Source organism: Triplophysa dalaica, chromosome 17, assembly GCF_015846415.1.
Source record: "Triplophysa dalaica isolate WHDGS20190420 chromosome 17, ASM1584641v1, whole genome shotgun sequence".
Classification (NCBI taxonomy): domain Eukaryota; kingdom Metazoa; phylum Chordata; class Actinopteri; order Cypriniformes; family Nemacheilidae; genus Triplophysa; species Triplophysa dalaica.
This window is the reverse complement of record NC_079558.1, coordinates 18163747-18177500: the sequence shown is the minus strand read 5'-3', so window position 1 is coordinate 18177500 and position 13754 is coordinate 18163747. Positions and strand designations below refer to the sequence as shown.

Below are 13754 nucleotides of genomic sequence, written 5' to 3'. Positions count from 1 at the left end.
ATGAAACTGCAATGACTGAAACATTTAATTTCTTCCCCAAAAATAAAGGTAAATTAAAGTAGGAGTGTCCAGTTTTAATAGAACTCAAATCATACCTGAAACAACAAATATTTGTATGAATGGTGTTAATTATTTGATTGCTAAACCGACTCTTTAATTTATAATATAAATTTGTAGAATAATAAATAAATGATCAAATTAATTCAATTAATCTCAAATGCAGTCATGGTGACCATGTCATTTACCTCTCTGAACTACATCTCTTCATGTTTATGGCTGTTATCTCTGTGCTGCTCCCGTGGGTCTCTTCCTCTCTGCTCACTGATAAACCAGATATGATCAACTTTAGCAAGATGTTTTTCTCCTATTGCATGAATGATCTGATGAAAAACAGCACAGGAATAGACACACATTGACGTATAGGTCCACTTGACGGGGTCATGACCTCGGATGACATAATTGAATGAAAGATGCTACATCAGAAGTGTTGAGCAACAGTTCTCCATGAGTAACAGAAGTGCACAGACCTACTGTGCTTCCAGAGGGGACCAAAGGTGAGCCCACATGATGTATTCTGTCTGCATAGAAACAAGACATTCAATGCTCTAAAACAATATGAATTGCTTTTCAAATTTAATAATCATTTATAAAATTCAAATGTATTTAGATATTTTAACATATTTAAATGTATTACAAAAGGCTATATACAGTATATGTATATGGCCAAAACAATGTTAAAGTCCACTTGAACCAGAAGTTCCTATCGTTTTTACTTCTGTGGAGATGGTGGTCTAGTGGGTTAAACCACTGAACTGGTAAATCAAAAGGTTGCTGGTTCGATCCCAGCAGCCCCCACCAGTGTGTCCTTGAGCAAGACACTTTACTCCACGTTGCTCCAGGGGGATTGTCCCTGTGATAAGTGCACTGTAAGTCGATAAAAGCGTCTGTTAAATGACTAAATGTAAATGTAAATGTTCTGTATTTCCAAGTGAAAATTAGTGGGTGTGACTTGTGTTTTTCCATGCAAATTCATTGGTTGTGTAAAAACAGCTGTTGCATTTATTTTGAAATGAAACTTGCAGCAGACTGAGAGATGAAGGGGAGGAGTTAACGGATGCTCCGCCCAAGCCGTCTAGTTTACATTATTTGAGATGTATAGTCATTTCAGGGCGGAAGTCCATTTTCAGATTTTAACTGAAGAATATGAGGGTACATGAATTTTTTAAAGAAAATTACCCACTTTGATTATAAATGCTGCAATATTTCATGAAAACAACGAATTATCATTTCTAATTTCACTGGGAAGAAAGTGGTATGGATGTTTTAATTAATAAATTGTGTTATTTAGTTGTATATTATTTTTCATAGACGTTATATTTAAAATGACAACAGAATGCATTTAGAGATGATGTGCTTGTCGAACATTTGTAGAACCTCCATATATTGAAAAAAGATGCAACTGACATCATTCATCGGTTTAAGAAGTGAGGGTTTAATGTTTTGTTATCTAATGCAATGAAAGCAATTCATGTTAATTGTGTCTTTGAAACACTTTACCGCTGTGATAAATCTGCATATAAACATATGAGATAACAATGACAATCTTCACAACCTTTAATGTAGAAAAAATGCATAGTATACAATAAATGAACAATCAATGTATGCATTGAACAGCATGAAAAGAAATAAATACAAATCAGATTTTGTTTCTCACAATGCAAAAAGGAATTTGTTTGGCAAGAAAGACAATCTAAATTAAACATGACATTTTATATTTTGTGTGAAGGATAAAAGCCAGCGTGTGTTTGTTGGGCAGCGTGACATGGATAATTGAACTGGGAAGGTTCCTCTTGGGAGATGAAGATGCTCGAATCAGTCACTCTAAAAACAAATGTACCATACAATGAAAAGCAGACTGAACTAACCAAAAAACGATTCAGAATTGTGGTAATTTTGTGTCCAGACACTTACGAGGTCGTCCAGGTCATCCATGGCAGGAGGTTCTCCCTTGTTATTCTTAACGTCATTAAACATCTGCATTTTGAAACAGTCATTGTGTTCTTTTAGTCAATTTATGAATTATGATAACATAATAATACACCACAAACTCAAGCATCAGTGATTGTTGATGTTAGGGATCATTTATAATGAACAGATTTACAATGAACAGGGACTTACATCAACGTAATGCTCATACTCCGCCATGCCATCTTCCTCCTCGTGTTCCCAATCTCTCCAGTTATCAAAGTCAACTAACAGCCACGCGGGCTGCAAGAGCACAGTGAAACACAAATTAATGTTAATATTTCATTTGAAATAGTAATGCACCCTTAATTAAATTAAATCCAATGAGTATATATCGCTAAGCATTGCAATCTGATTTAAATGTATACAGGAACTAAACTCAACACACTGTCCAAACCCGTTCGAAATGTCTTCGGGATGGAGTTCAATCGTCTGATTTCTAACACATGATTTGGTTCCGTGAAGAGCAGATACAATACCTTCGCAAGGTCTTTCTGGACTCTAGGCCATGGCACATTGTCTTTGCCTTTCCTTATCATCATATTAATGGTGCGATCCAGAACCTTCTCCCGTGCATCCTTAAAGAACATTTTTCACAGAATTACTCATGAAGGTCACAAAACTTTTTTTTAAAATTGGTACTACAAAACAATCCAGAAAATATTGATTTCTTCCATAAACACAAACATGGTTCCCAAACACGTGCCACAGGCTTTAAATCACAAAAAACGTCAAACACTTACTGACTTGAGGACTCGATCATAAAATTCAATTTCGTTGTAAATGTTGTTGTCATCCACATCTTTACAACTGAAAAATAAAAAAAGATTTTATTTATCACACGTGTTGCTCGTAATAAACTACAGAACTGCAGTATTTACTCATGATGTAACAAAAACAGACACAAATGAGACAATTATTTATTTACAGTCAAATTCAAAGAAAGATATTTGGAAGACTGATTATAACCAGACCAATTTTGCCCACCATTGACTCCCATAGTAGGAAAACATACAATGGTTGTCAAATGCCCCAGAACTGTTTGATGTCCTACATTCTTCATAAAGTCTTCTTACTGAATGTTCGGCAGAACAAAGAAATGATAAAGTTTTCCTGTGGCTCAGTGGTAAGAGCAAGGTTGTGGGTTCGATCCCAGGGGATTGCAAAATGTATAGAATAATGCAATGTAAGTTGCTTTGGATAAAAGCGTCTGCTAAATGTAAAAAAAATTTTTTTTCTACAATAGGAGTCAAAATCTGTTTGGTTCTAAGCATTCTTCCAAATATCTTTCTCTGTGTTCATCAGAACAAAAAAATCTTTATAAATTTGGAAAAAACTCGAAGGTGAGGAAATGATGACAGAATTCATTTTTGGGTGAAGAATCCCTTTACAGACATCCCTTGTGAGATTTTTCTCATGGAACATAAACTAAACATGATATGATAAAATGTGATTTCCTCACTCACCTCATGATGATTTTTGTGTCCTGGACATCTACTTGTACATCTTTTGGATTTTGAACCTGAAAGTTGATGGTGACGTATTTTTTCCGGTCATACCACAGTGTTCTGGCTGGCTGACTTAAAAAAAACAAATACTTCACATTAAGTTGCTTGTCTAAAAAATACAATAAACCAGTCATAGAAAGGTCAATCTAAAAGTACTCTTCACGAGCATGTGGCTTCTGCTCATTGAAACACTCCTTCACGTTTACACTTACCAGTTCTCTGGTCGAACAATCTTTGGCATGATGTGATGTCCAGTAGTTGACGTGCTCTTCTGTATAAATGTTTTCAGTAGTTAATGGGGTCTTCTTAACTCTCAGAGAAGTCAGAATGGAATGGAGAAAGCTCAGCCTGTCGGTGTGGTTAGCTGACTCTATTTTTAGGATGGATGGTATCAGCTGCTGGGACACTAAACCCCCCAGCCCCCCTTTAAATATGTGGGGGTGGAACACTCAGGAAAATCACAGTGTTTTCTTCCCTCACCCCAAACCCCCACCCTTTCTCTCTCTCTCTCTCTCTCTCTCTCTCTCACACACACACACACACACACACACACTTACGCAAACCTTGGTGTGGCAATCTGCCAAAGGTGTTAAATCAGAAAAAAATATTCATTAACATTATTTTATAAACATGTTTAGATTCTGGTTTTGTTTTGATATTTTCATGGTACTTTATATAGACTTTTAATACGGACCTAATGGCATTGTTTATCCCCTACCGCACTGCCTAAACATTACCCTCACAGAAACCATATTGCACCTTTACGTTACACATTACCACTCACAGGTCTGCAGCTGTATACTGAACTTCCTATGAAGTCTTTAATGTCTTTTGCTTTTAGCGCCATCTGTAGAGTTTGTGTATTCATACAAATTAGAAAGTAATATTTGACAATTAATTACTACTGAAACAACAAACAGTGTATTCCAAGACACTCAAGTGTTTGTGTAAAAATACCTTTAATACATTTTTCTGAATCATTAAAACGATTTGGCTACATATGTGTACATCCCTGTATCATATACAACTACAGAGCCCCCTATGAAAATCAACCAAAAAAAAGTTTTACAACAGTTGAAAAACAAACTTTATAGTTGCGTTGTGTAGTTTTGAATAAAAAAAATCACACTTCACAATTTTATACTGTTCCTCCGCAATGCTCTGTAAATATTTTATTTTTTTACTAGCAGCTCGGATAAAGGCAAATGCAAAAAATATGTTACAAAAATAAAATACCTTTTTGTCTCTGTACTGAATCTTTATTTAGTGTTGAATATATATAATTTGAATGAAACCAAAAATAAATTATCTAGTAGTTTTTTAAACCGTTGTTAATTGTCATATGGTTGCTTTTACAATTTTACCTTGAAAATAATTGTATATATTACTTTCATGCACAAACTAAAACAGCATTAACACAGAAAACGTGAAGGTGCGTGACGTCAGCGCCGCCATGTTGCAAGTGATAGCGTCACTTCCGCTCCCCGCTGTGTGGCGCGAGTCAAATGAACAATTGACCAAAACACAAACACACAAAGTGATGATTGTACAGTTGCTCTGTTATGCTGGATAGCTGAGAGAAAACACATTTTTGAAAAAGCGCAAGTTAAACGTGTTGGTGAACCGGAAGTGCGTGCGTTTATTTGTGGAGGATCATGCCGCGGAGGAAGGTGAGAGGAGGCTAGGGGCTAGCTGACGCCTAGCTTCCTTTTTATACACAAAAGCATTTTGTTTTGTGCGAAAAGACCAAAAAAAATTATATGCGCAAATAGTAAATATAGGTTTAGTTGTGGGTTGTTTATTAAAATTGTTGCTGTGTTTTAGAATGACCTTGTTTTGTAAAAATGCGTAGCATGTTAGCATGTTGACTTAAGATGAAGCGCTACAGTGTAAACAACCGCGTGAGGCTGTATGATAGTACATAATAATAATGTGTTCATTCTATTAGATTTTTGTTTTATTAAGCTGTCCAAGTCGTTTATTGATAGAATGCACGTGGAAACTGGGTCTGGTTCATTCTTAAAAACAAATGAGGTTAGCTAAGCCCTGGTATACAAGTGCTGCAAAACAAAGCAGTAAAGTTGCATTAATTCCTTTAACATCTGTAAAGTGTCTTTGTTGACTGTAATGTTATTGTGGGTCTGCTCTGTGTGTGGTGATATAACTTTCTGTGTTCTACACGTTTTGCAGAGAACAGCAGGCAGTAGTTCAGATGGGACAGCTGATTCTGATGACTCTGGAGATCACGAGAAGACCGACAGCTCTCACAGTGAAGCCAACCAGCGTAATAACACCCGTATGACCCGAGCGTCACTGCGTCTGAGTCAAAGCTCACAAGGTATCAACATAATGAGTGTGTCTGCTCTTTCTCTAAAGCTAAGATTGCGTGCTGTGGCTAGAAATCACAAGGGGTGATTTATAAGCTACCACCATCATACAAATGAGCATGACAATCTTGAAAGACTCAAGGTCGAAATTTGTAGCCTTTGATCAGAAAAATGCAGCGATTTGCTAAATAATGGCATATTTTATCAAATAATACTTTAAGTCTGTAAAATGAGTTTAAGATACATAAAAATAATATTTAAGAACTGTACCATTATAAACCTACATACACTTCACAGCTTAGATAAAGAAAGCATCACTTCAACTTCTGAAAAGAGTTTGAAGTGTTAAAATCCTTCAGTGTTTGCAAACCTTTGCTATGTGCTTTTATGATATTTAAATGATTTCAATATCTTGGATGGCTGTGTATTGGCAAGGGCCTTTTGATACGATTCATATCACGATAGATAAGTTACAATACAATATTGAAGATATTTCGATACGATACATAATTGCAATATATTGCAATACCTCTCAAATACAAAATGTAAAAAAGAAAATAGAGCTCAAAATACAACTTGCTGTGGACCCCCTGGGATTTTCTTAACATCCCACTGATAGAATCAGTAGACACCACCAAAACTAATACAATTTCCATTACAACGATTAAATCTATAAAATCTATTTTTGGTGCTCTGCAGTTTGGAGCTTTAAATTGTAATGCATATTAGTAGAAAGAATGTTTAATTCCTCGCAGTTATTGTTTGACAGCAGAGCACAAGGATAGAGTCACTTTTGCAACTTAATAGGCATGTGTTACCCGCAGCAACACCCTCATTGTCCGTCAATTAAAAAAAAACTCTGTCTTTGCTCCACATCGCGCATCACAATGAACACGATTCATGAGGGCTCTAAACACGCATCATTAAAATCAAAGCGCACCCACGCGTCAGCTCTAGAAGCTGAAGTGCCATGCTCCTTCCCACTTCAGACAATGGGCGTATGTACTGTATGTGACATTAAAACGTGATTTTAATAAATGTATCAACATGTATTGTGAACTAAAATATTGCGAAAGTTTGCTTTATTGATATTTTTGCACAGCCCGCATATCTTGCCTTCCTGTATTGTTTCTTGTTCCACAACATATGGCGTAAAACTCGGAATGAATCGTCTTGTGTGTTTTTTTGTTTTGAAAGAGATAAGACTGTGGAACAATCTGACACAGCACCTGTGACAAGCAACAATTTCAAAGTACTCTTTACAAATTGCACAACATGCACTGGTTTAGTAAATGTGACGGCTGCATTATTGATTCATCTGTTCTATCCTTTAAATGACTAGCATTTCTTATTCAACACTTCACAAATTGTGAATGTTTATTTTTCATCAAGATGCCCCGGCAGATGTGAAGCAAGCGACAGAGAGGGATGAGTCTCCCCCCAGGACGCCCACAGGAAACGCCCCATCATCTGAGTCGGACATTGACATTTCCAGCCCCAACGCCTCCCACGACGAGAGCGTGACTAAAGACCACAAGGACTCTGGCAGCGATCCCTCTCATCGGCCCAAACGCCGGCGCTTCCATGAGAGCTACAACTTCAATATGAAGTGCCCCACACCTGGTTGCAATTCTCTGGGTAATCGCTCTTCACATTCATTTCCTTTTGCACCTGTTTAATAATTCTGTGCTAATGGTTTGAAGCGATTATTTCCGAAAGTGATGCTCAGATTGCTCAAAACCTTAAAAAATATTGAATATGTTAATTCAAATGCATACTGGTTATCTTAATGCTTTTTTGTCTTTACAGGACATTTAACTGGGAAACACGAGCGACATTTCTCCATTTCTGGTTGTCCTCTGTACCATAACCTCTCAGCAGATGAGTGCAAGGTGTGTTTGGCTTATTTGTTCCCACTGTTAACCTTCAAACTGTGAATATTATCAAATGGTTGTGAAAGATATTTTTGAATAATAGATATTGGATTTTTTGAAATTGTATTTGTGATATAAATGATAACCCAGCAGTGGGTATGTTAGCTCTACGTTGTTGTATTGGTTTTGCGTTGTTGTGCGCTCTGTCTTCTGTGTTGTTTAGTGTTGTGGCGTTTGTCTTTGAGCAGGTTAAAGCCATCGAGCGTGAGAAACAAGAGGAAGAACGCAGTCAGGGTCAGAATGAGGAGAACAGACATGCTACTCGACATCAGGTACCTCTCCTATAACACTCTTCGATGTGTCTTTACGCATGCTTTTTACAGAAAAGACTGGTGTGTGGAATCGACTAATGTCAACAATGATTTTGAAGACATTATGAATTATAAACCAGCTTGTGATTGTTTGCCCTAAATTATGTGCTCCTGTAGGACTTTCTGTAACGTCACAATTGACCTTTTATTAAGGGGAAACGTAATATTAATTTGTAATGTTTTTCACAGGCTCCAACTCCAAGACAGGTTCGATACAAGGAGAAAGTAATGGAGATAAGGAAAAGAAGGGATTCTGGCCTGACAAAAGAGCAAAAAGAAAAGTATATGGTAATGCTGTTATTTTAAAGACTGTGTTTATTGGTGTCTTTATGTAAACTTTCATCCCACTAAGTTAAGAAATTTACACTTCTTAACTCTGAAATCCAGCACAGTCCCGTTCTAGTGTTAATGCACTGTGGGATTCAGTCTGTTGTGACATTGCAGGTTTTGTTTGTTCTATCAGGAGCACCGTCAGACACATGGGAACAGTCGTGAGCCGCTGCTGGAGAACATCACCAGCGAATATGACCTGGAGCTCTTCAGAAAGGCACAGGCCCGTGCATCAGAGGATCTGGTACGATCTTCTAACCCAACAGAGCATTTCCGTAATGGAAGATTAGATGACAAAAATGTAAATTAGAAATACAATTCTGCAATATCAAACAATAAATGAATAATTAATTAAGTGTGTTGTGTTGTTGGTCTATTAACATGTTTGTGTTAATCTGAGTTTATTTGATTTTGTTTGTTTGTAGGAGAAGCTTTGTCTACAGGGTCAGATCACAGAAGGCAATAACATGATCAAAACCATTCTGTTTGGTCGTTATGAGCTGGACACCTGGTATCATTCGCCCTACCCTGAAGAGTACGCCAGACTGGGGCGTCTGTACGTCTGCGAGTTCTGCCTCAAGTACATGAAGAGTCAGACCATCCTGCGCAGACACATGGTATGGGACTTGTGCCGGTATTCAATAATATGCTTATTCAGGATAATTGATTTGCACAATATGGTTATGTGGGCTGTTCAAAATACTGTGAATAATTCTACATAACATATTATCAGAATTGTTGACATTTCTCTGAAATTAGAGCAGCTTTCTTTCCATCAAAAGGTTGAGATTGAGAATGCTCCGACACATTATTTGTATTATTTTAGTTTTAGCTACATGGTGCTATGATGTGAAAAATCACTACGGGTGCCTCTTCTATGGTCGAGTATGAATGTTTGGCTAAATGTGTTCAGAGAAGTTAGACATTCTCATTTGTGTGTGTGGTGTGTACGCAGGCCAAGTGTGTGTGGAAACATCCCCCTGGTGATGAGGTGTACAGGAAAGGTGCCATTTCTGTGTTCGAGGTCGATGGAAAAAAGAACAAGGTGTGTAATAAATGTGTGTGTGTGTATTTGTTATTTTGTGATGAGTTCTTGTCTCTTATAAAATACTTTGGCGTGACAGATCTATTGCCAGAACCTGTGTTTGCTGGCCAAGCTGTTTTTGGACCATAAGACATTGTACTATGACGTGGAGCCTTTCCTGTTTTATGTCATGACTGAGGCTGATAACACTGGCTGTCACCTGGTGGGATATTTCTCAAAGGTAATGTCATTCCGGAGCTCTTTGCTCTTCCCCATTGACCATCTACTTCATCCAAGCACGAGGGCATTTTCAACAAAAAAGAAAAATGTTACAATCCATCTAAATGATGTTTCTGCATTTCCATTGGCTGAGCTTCCTCTTTTGTTTTTTAATGCAGGAGAAGAACTCTTTCCTGAATTATAACGTGTCTTGCATCCTGACTATGCCGCAGTACATGAGGCAGGGCTACGGGAAGATGCTGATCGATTTCAGTGAGAATGACACAGAATAGTTTATAAATGCCGTCTGTCTCTTTACATGTCAGTGTAATGCCATTGTGATGCTTTGTTGCCATGACTTCAGGTTACCTGCTGTCTAAGGTAGAAGAAAAGGTGGGCTCTCCGGAGCGGCCTCTTTCAGATTTGGGCCTCATCAGTTATAGAAGCTACTGGAAGGAGGTGCTTCTGCGTTACATGTGCAACTTTAAGGGCAAGGAGATCTCAATTAAGGGTAAGCATGTCAGAGCTGACTGTAGCCAGCGTGTCAGGTCATTGTGTAGTGCTGAGGGTTTAATGTGTGTCCTGTGTGTGTTTAGAGATCAGTCAGGAGACGGCCGTAAACCCGGTGGACATCGTCAGTACTCTGCAGTCCCTTCAGATGCTCAAGTACTGGAAGGGCAAGCATCTGGTCTTAAAGAGACAGGTAGCAGGAAATTCATTTCTGCTCTTTTTTGACTTTATTGTTGGACTATAACAAGCAACATTTTTGATGATCTGTCATGTTGAGTCATTTTTGCTAATAGCTTTTTACTTGATCAAACTTTGTTTTTCTTTGGCAAAAGGACCTTATCGACGAGTGGAAGGCCAAAGAGACCAAAAGGGGCAACAACAACAAGACTATAGACCCCAGCTGTCTGAAGTGGACCCCTCCCAAAGGAACCTAGTGGACTTGTTTTCGTACATCAGATCTTTCTATGACATTGACTCTTTCAGTAATGTGTTTTTGCAAAGATTTGAGCTATTGGTGTCATTTTTTTGTCTTTTTTATGTGCCCTTTGTAACACTGAAAATCTCACTTTTGTTTTTTACAGTGCTATTTATTTTTGGACTTTTTCAGAATGTTTCACTGGCAAGTTGCTTCTGTGCCCCTGTGTATGTTGTTTTAAAATTTTAAAGCAAAAAATCTTTATTCGATAGAATGTAGTAAAAGATTTGGGGCCTTGCAAAAAGCGTCAATATTTTCAATCTGTTAAATACACTTTTATTCTCTTCAGGGATTGCTTAGTGTTCCCTTGTGTTGAAAGATCGGTAAGCGTTACTGAATGAGGCAAACACATGTCATTGTGATAAACACATTTTATTAGATCACTTTTGATAACTGCAGACATGTAATGGTGTTTCTTTATTAACATTTGAGCAGATAATAATACTTTGATGTAGACGCACAGGGTTAAATACAGCATCGATACTGTGATCTCTTCTCCATCATCGGTAATACTGCAGTTTGTCCCATTCCTCCTGCAGATCTGAGGTGTCAGAAAGAGATGATGTGCTTTCACACACTGCAGCTGGACACACAGACACGCATTGAATCAGTAAACGTCATACCTGACTCTTTGTTCAGTACTACAGGTTTGTCCATGCTCGTGCTGGACTCTGAAAGTGTTTTTCTCACTGGACCTGCAGATTGAGACGTTCATGTTTTAGGAAACACTTTTATTTGCTTTGGATGTTTGGTCTTAATGAATGATCAGCACATTAAACAGAAGCAGTGTACATCTGAAGCCATACCTGCTATAGATCTCCTGCCCATGAGTCCCACAAACATATCTCCTTTGTGCCCTTTAAAGTAATAGTGTTATTAGAAGAGACGTTAAAACCAGGATGTTCAGATGCTGAACAGAAATGAGTCAAATCTCAGGGGACTTCTAAAGTTTATTACACTTCACCACACAGGATTATGTGAGTTACTCACTTCTTCGATCCATTCTCACAGGCTGGAGGATCCCTAGCACAACAAAAGACAACATTATTCTCTTACTTTATATGTTAATAGATATATTGATATATGGACATGTCTAAAAGTATGATCGTGATTGTCTTGATGCATTGAATAAGCTTGAATGTTTTAGGAGAAAACTAGTGTGAGGAATTATTTTCGCAACATAGTCAGATTTCTTTTGTTTCCACATAAAATCATGCCGCTAGCTCACAGTATCATGATGGCCATGCATTTCTATTGCAAAACAACACTTTTATTTTCCAAATAAACCTCCATTTTTATAAAATTATCTTTTTTTTCGATACAAATAATTTTCTCATGGGATCTCAGACTTGTTGACTTATAGTAAAAAATAAATAAATGTTGCAACAGTGCGAATAATGATCATATTTTAGCAATAATTTATTTTATGCATGCTACTTGATAGATAAACCGCATATGTTCTATGATGTGACGACATACATCTTTTAGGAAAAAAACTTACAATGAGGATAAATCTCTCTTATGCTATTTTATGCTTAAAATATAAAACAATGTATCATTACAGCTTGTTTTCTACATTTTTGCTTTCAGACTTTAACATCATAGGACAGATTTACAATTTATTTGTCAACTAACTAAAATGCATCTGATGTCAATATCTCTTAGTGACATTGTTTCAGAAAGGAATTGTTTTATGAAATATGTTTTTCAACCAAAACTAGACACAAGTTCTTACCGGAGCGTTTTCCCATCAGTCCATAAAACTGATGAGATTTGGATCTCTTGAGCGGAGCAGCCGCTTGACTGGCGAGTTCTTCCTCCACTGGATCATTCTGAAACATCCAGTAGATCATTTTCATTGTCCATGTAGAAATCAGATCAATTTGAATGATTGATGGAAAAGACAATGTTAGAATTAGTGTTGACTCTAAGTCCCAACAGCATTAAGATAGAAATACAATAGAATTTTTTTTTAATTGTGGTGTATGTACATAATGAAAAATATATGATGAGTTAGGTAAAGAATACTCACCCCCCAGTCTGAAATCCAGTTTTCCCTGTTTAGAGTAAAAGACAAACTTTGGACGCTGCATACAAGAATTGTAGCCATCAATGCTGATAGTTTCCAAATCTCCATTTGGAAGCAGAATATATGTGTAAATAAGAAAAATGTTTTTTCCCACTCAGTATCACCTCTCTGGGTTGCAGAAGGTTTTGCTGAAATCTCTGAAGCTCTTTCTGTGTTCTTGCACTTAGTAGTGATGCATTTATAGACATACGGCTGGCGACCCCTCCCGGCTCTGAGACCCTCTCTCATCAGCACACGATCACAGTGAATTTATCAGAGCACTTGACTTGAGTGATTGATGACATTCAATTGTCAGGCTTTCCGGTGATTTGGATTAATGGAGCACACATGTCAATGAAAATCAAACGAACTTCAAAAAAAATTATGTTTAAGGATGATTGTCCAATGGCAGAAGCTCTTGGCTTAAAGCACAGATTTATTACAAGGACTTATTTGAAAATATGGCAGGTTAAACAAATAGAGCGCTGAAGCCTCATAATTCTGTATTTGCCCATGTGTTGTTTAAATATTTCACCTGCTGTTCCATGAACAACATGTATAACCAGTAAAGTGGATTTCACTTGTTTCTTTTAATTTTTTGTTTAAATAGCTAAACTAAAATGTCTTTGATGTCAGTCTTTGTGTTGAGCGACTGCTGCTGACTAAATCATTCATCCTTAAAAACGTCTCCAGAATGATAACCATGCAGACACCCTTCGCTGCCTGTAAGATGAAAGCTCATTGGCTGTCTTTGACCTTAACTGTTTCCTATAATTTACATGTTAAAAAAAGAGTCGGAGTGCTTTTCATTTGACTTTCCTTTCTTTAATTGATTCATATATAATCTTTTAGTCATTGACAGAGGTGTAAGTCGATTTCATCCTCTGAGTCTGGTGTTGAGCGGAGGGTTGAGATGAGTTTGTCTGTCAGGTTTCCGCCCTCATGTTCTGTGTGAGATCATAGAAGCCCTTCAGTCATTCTATTAAAGACTGTGTGGGAACCTTGTGACCTTTTTACAATGGT

At 37.3% G+C, this 13754-nt stretch overlaps 3 protein-coding genes across 5 annotated transcripts; 1 reads left to right on the top strand and 2 right to left on the bottom strand.

Annotated features, from left to right (window-relative positions):
• Positions 1 to 1472: 1472 nt before the first annotated feature.
• Positions 1473 to 3955, bottom strand: ptges3l (prostaglandin E synthase 3 like). The gene is made up of 7 exons (XM_056771595.1): positions 3746 to 3955; positions 3492 to 3605; positions 2769 to 2835; positions 2505 to 2603; positions 2179 to 2268; positions 1972 to 2034; positions 1473 to 1881 (listed from the first exon to the last, which is right to left on the bottom strand). Exons 1-7 carry the CDS (start codon positions 3772 to 3774, stop codon positions 1873 to 1875), a joined length of 471 nt encoding a protein of 156 aa, XP_056627573.1. The 5' UTR covers positions 3775 to 3955; the 3' UTR covers positions 1473 to 1872.
• Positions 3956 to 5009: 1054 nt separating this feature from the next.
• On the top strand, positions 5010 to 10951 carry kat7b (K(lysine) acetyltransferase 7b). Of its 2 annotated transcripts, none has more exons than XM_056772106.1 (14): positions 5010 to 5203; positions 5724 to 5871; positions 7253 to 7498; positions 7670 to 7752; positions 7983 to 8066; positions 8295 to 8393; positions 8569 to 8679; positions 8861 to 9052; positions 9391 to 9480; positions 9560 to 9700; positions 9858 to 9951; positions 10043 to 10189; positions 10275 to 10381; positions 10521 to 10951. In XM_056772106.1, exons 1-14 carry the CDS (start codon positions 5189 to 5191, stop codon positions 10620 to 10622), a joined length of 1659 nt encoding a protein of 552 aa, XP_056628084.1. In that variant the 5' UTR covers positions 5010 to 5188; the 3' UTR covers positions 10623 to 10951. The 2 variants fall into 2 exon arrangements, with proteins under 2 accessions (XP_056628084.1, XP_056628083.1); XM_056772105.1 differs by having other exon boundaries at positions 8569 to 8736.
• Positions 10952 to 11074: 123 nt separating this feature from the next.
• si:ch211-131k2.2 (uncharacterized) lies at positions 11075 to 13469 on the bottom strand. Of its 2 annotated transcripts, XM_056772109.1 has the most exons (6): positions 12696 to 13469; positions 12399 to 12495; positions 11654 to 11686; positions 11470 to 11520; positions 11287 to 11358; positions 11075 to 11204 (listed from the first exon to the last, which is right to left on the bottom strand). In XM_056772109.1, exons 1-6 carry the CDS (start codon positions 12978 to 12980, stop codon positions 11164 to 11166), a joined length of 579 nt encoding a protein of 192 aa, XP_056628087.1. In that variant the 5' UTR covers positions 12981 to 13469; the 3' UTR covers positions 11075 to 11163. The 2 variants fall into 2 exon arrangements, with proteins under 2 accessions (XP_056628087.1, XP_056628085.1); XM_056772107.1 differs by having other exon boundaries at positions 11196 to 11358.
• Positions 13470 to 13754: the final 285 nt, after the last annotated feature.

Coding starts and splice junctions, on each gene's coding strand:
- ptges3l (XM_056771595.1), bottom strand. CDS start 3,774: ATGCCAAAGATTGTTCGACCAGAGAACTG. Junction 2,604..2,768: donor ATGATCGAGTCCTCAAGTCA/GTAAGTGTTTGA, acceptor ATGTTCTTTAAG/GATGCACGGGAGAAGGTTCT. Junction 2,269..2,504: donor TCCAGAAAGACCTTGCGAAG/GTATTGTATCTG, acceptor GTGCTCTTGCAG/CCCGCGTGGCTGTTAGTTGA.
- si:ch211-131k2.2 (XM_056772107.1), bottom strand. CDS start 12,980: ATGAGAGAGGGTCTCAGAGCCGGGAGGGGTCGCCAGCCGTATGTCTAT. Junction 11,687..12,398: donor ACTGATGGGAAAACGCTCCG/GTAAGAACTTGT, acceptor TTGTTGTGCTAG/GGATCCTCCAGCCTGTGAGA. Junction 11,359..11,469: donor GGGCAGGAGATCTATAGCAG/GTATGGCTTCAG, acceptor CTCAATCTGCAG/GTCCAGTGAGAAAAACACTT.
- kat7b (XM_056772105.1), top strand. Junction 5,872..7,252: donor TCTGAGTCAAAGCTCACAAG/GTATCAACATAA, acceptor TTTTTCATCAAG/ATGCCCCGGCAGATGTGAAG. Junction 8,737..8,860: donor GAAGATTAGATGACAAAAAT/GTAAATTAGAAA, acceptor GTTTGTTTGTAG/GAGAAGCTTTGTCTACAGGG.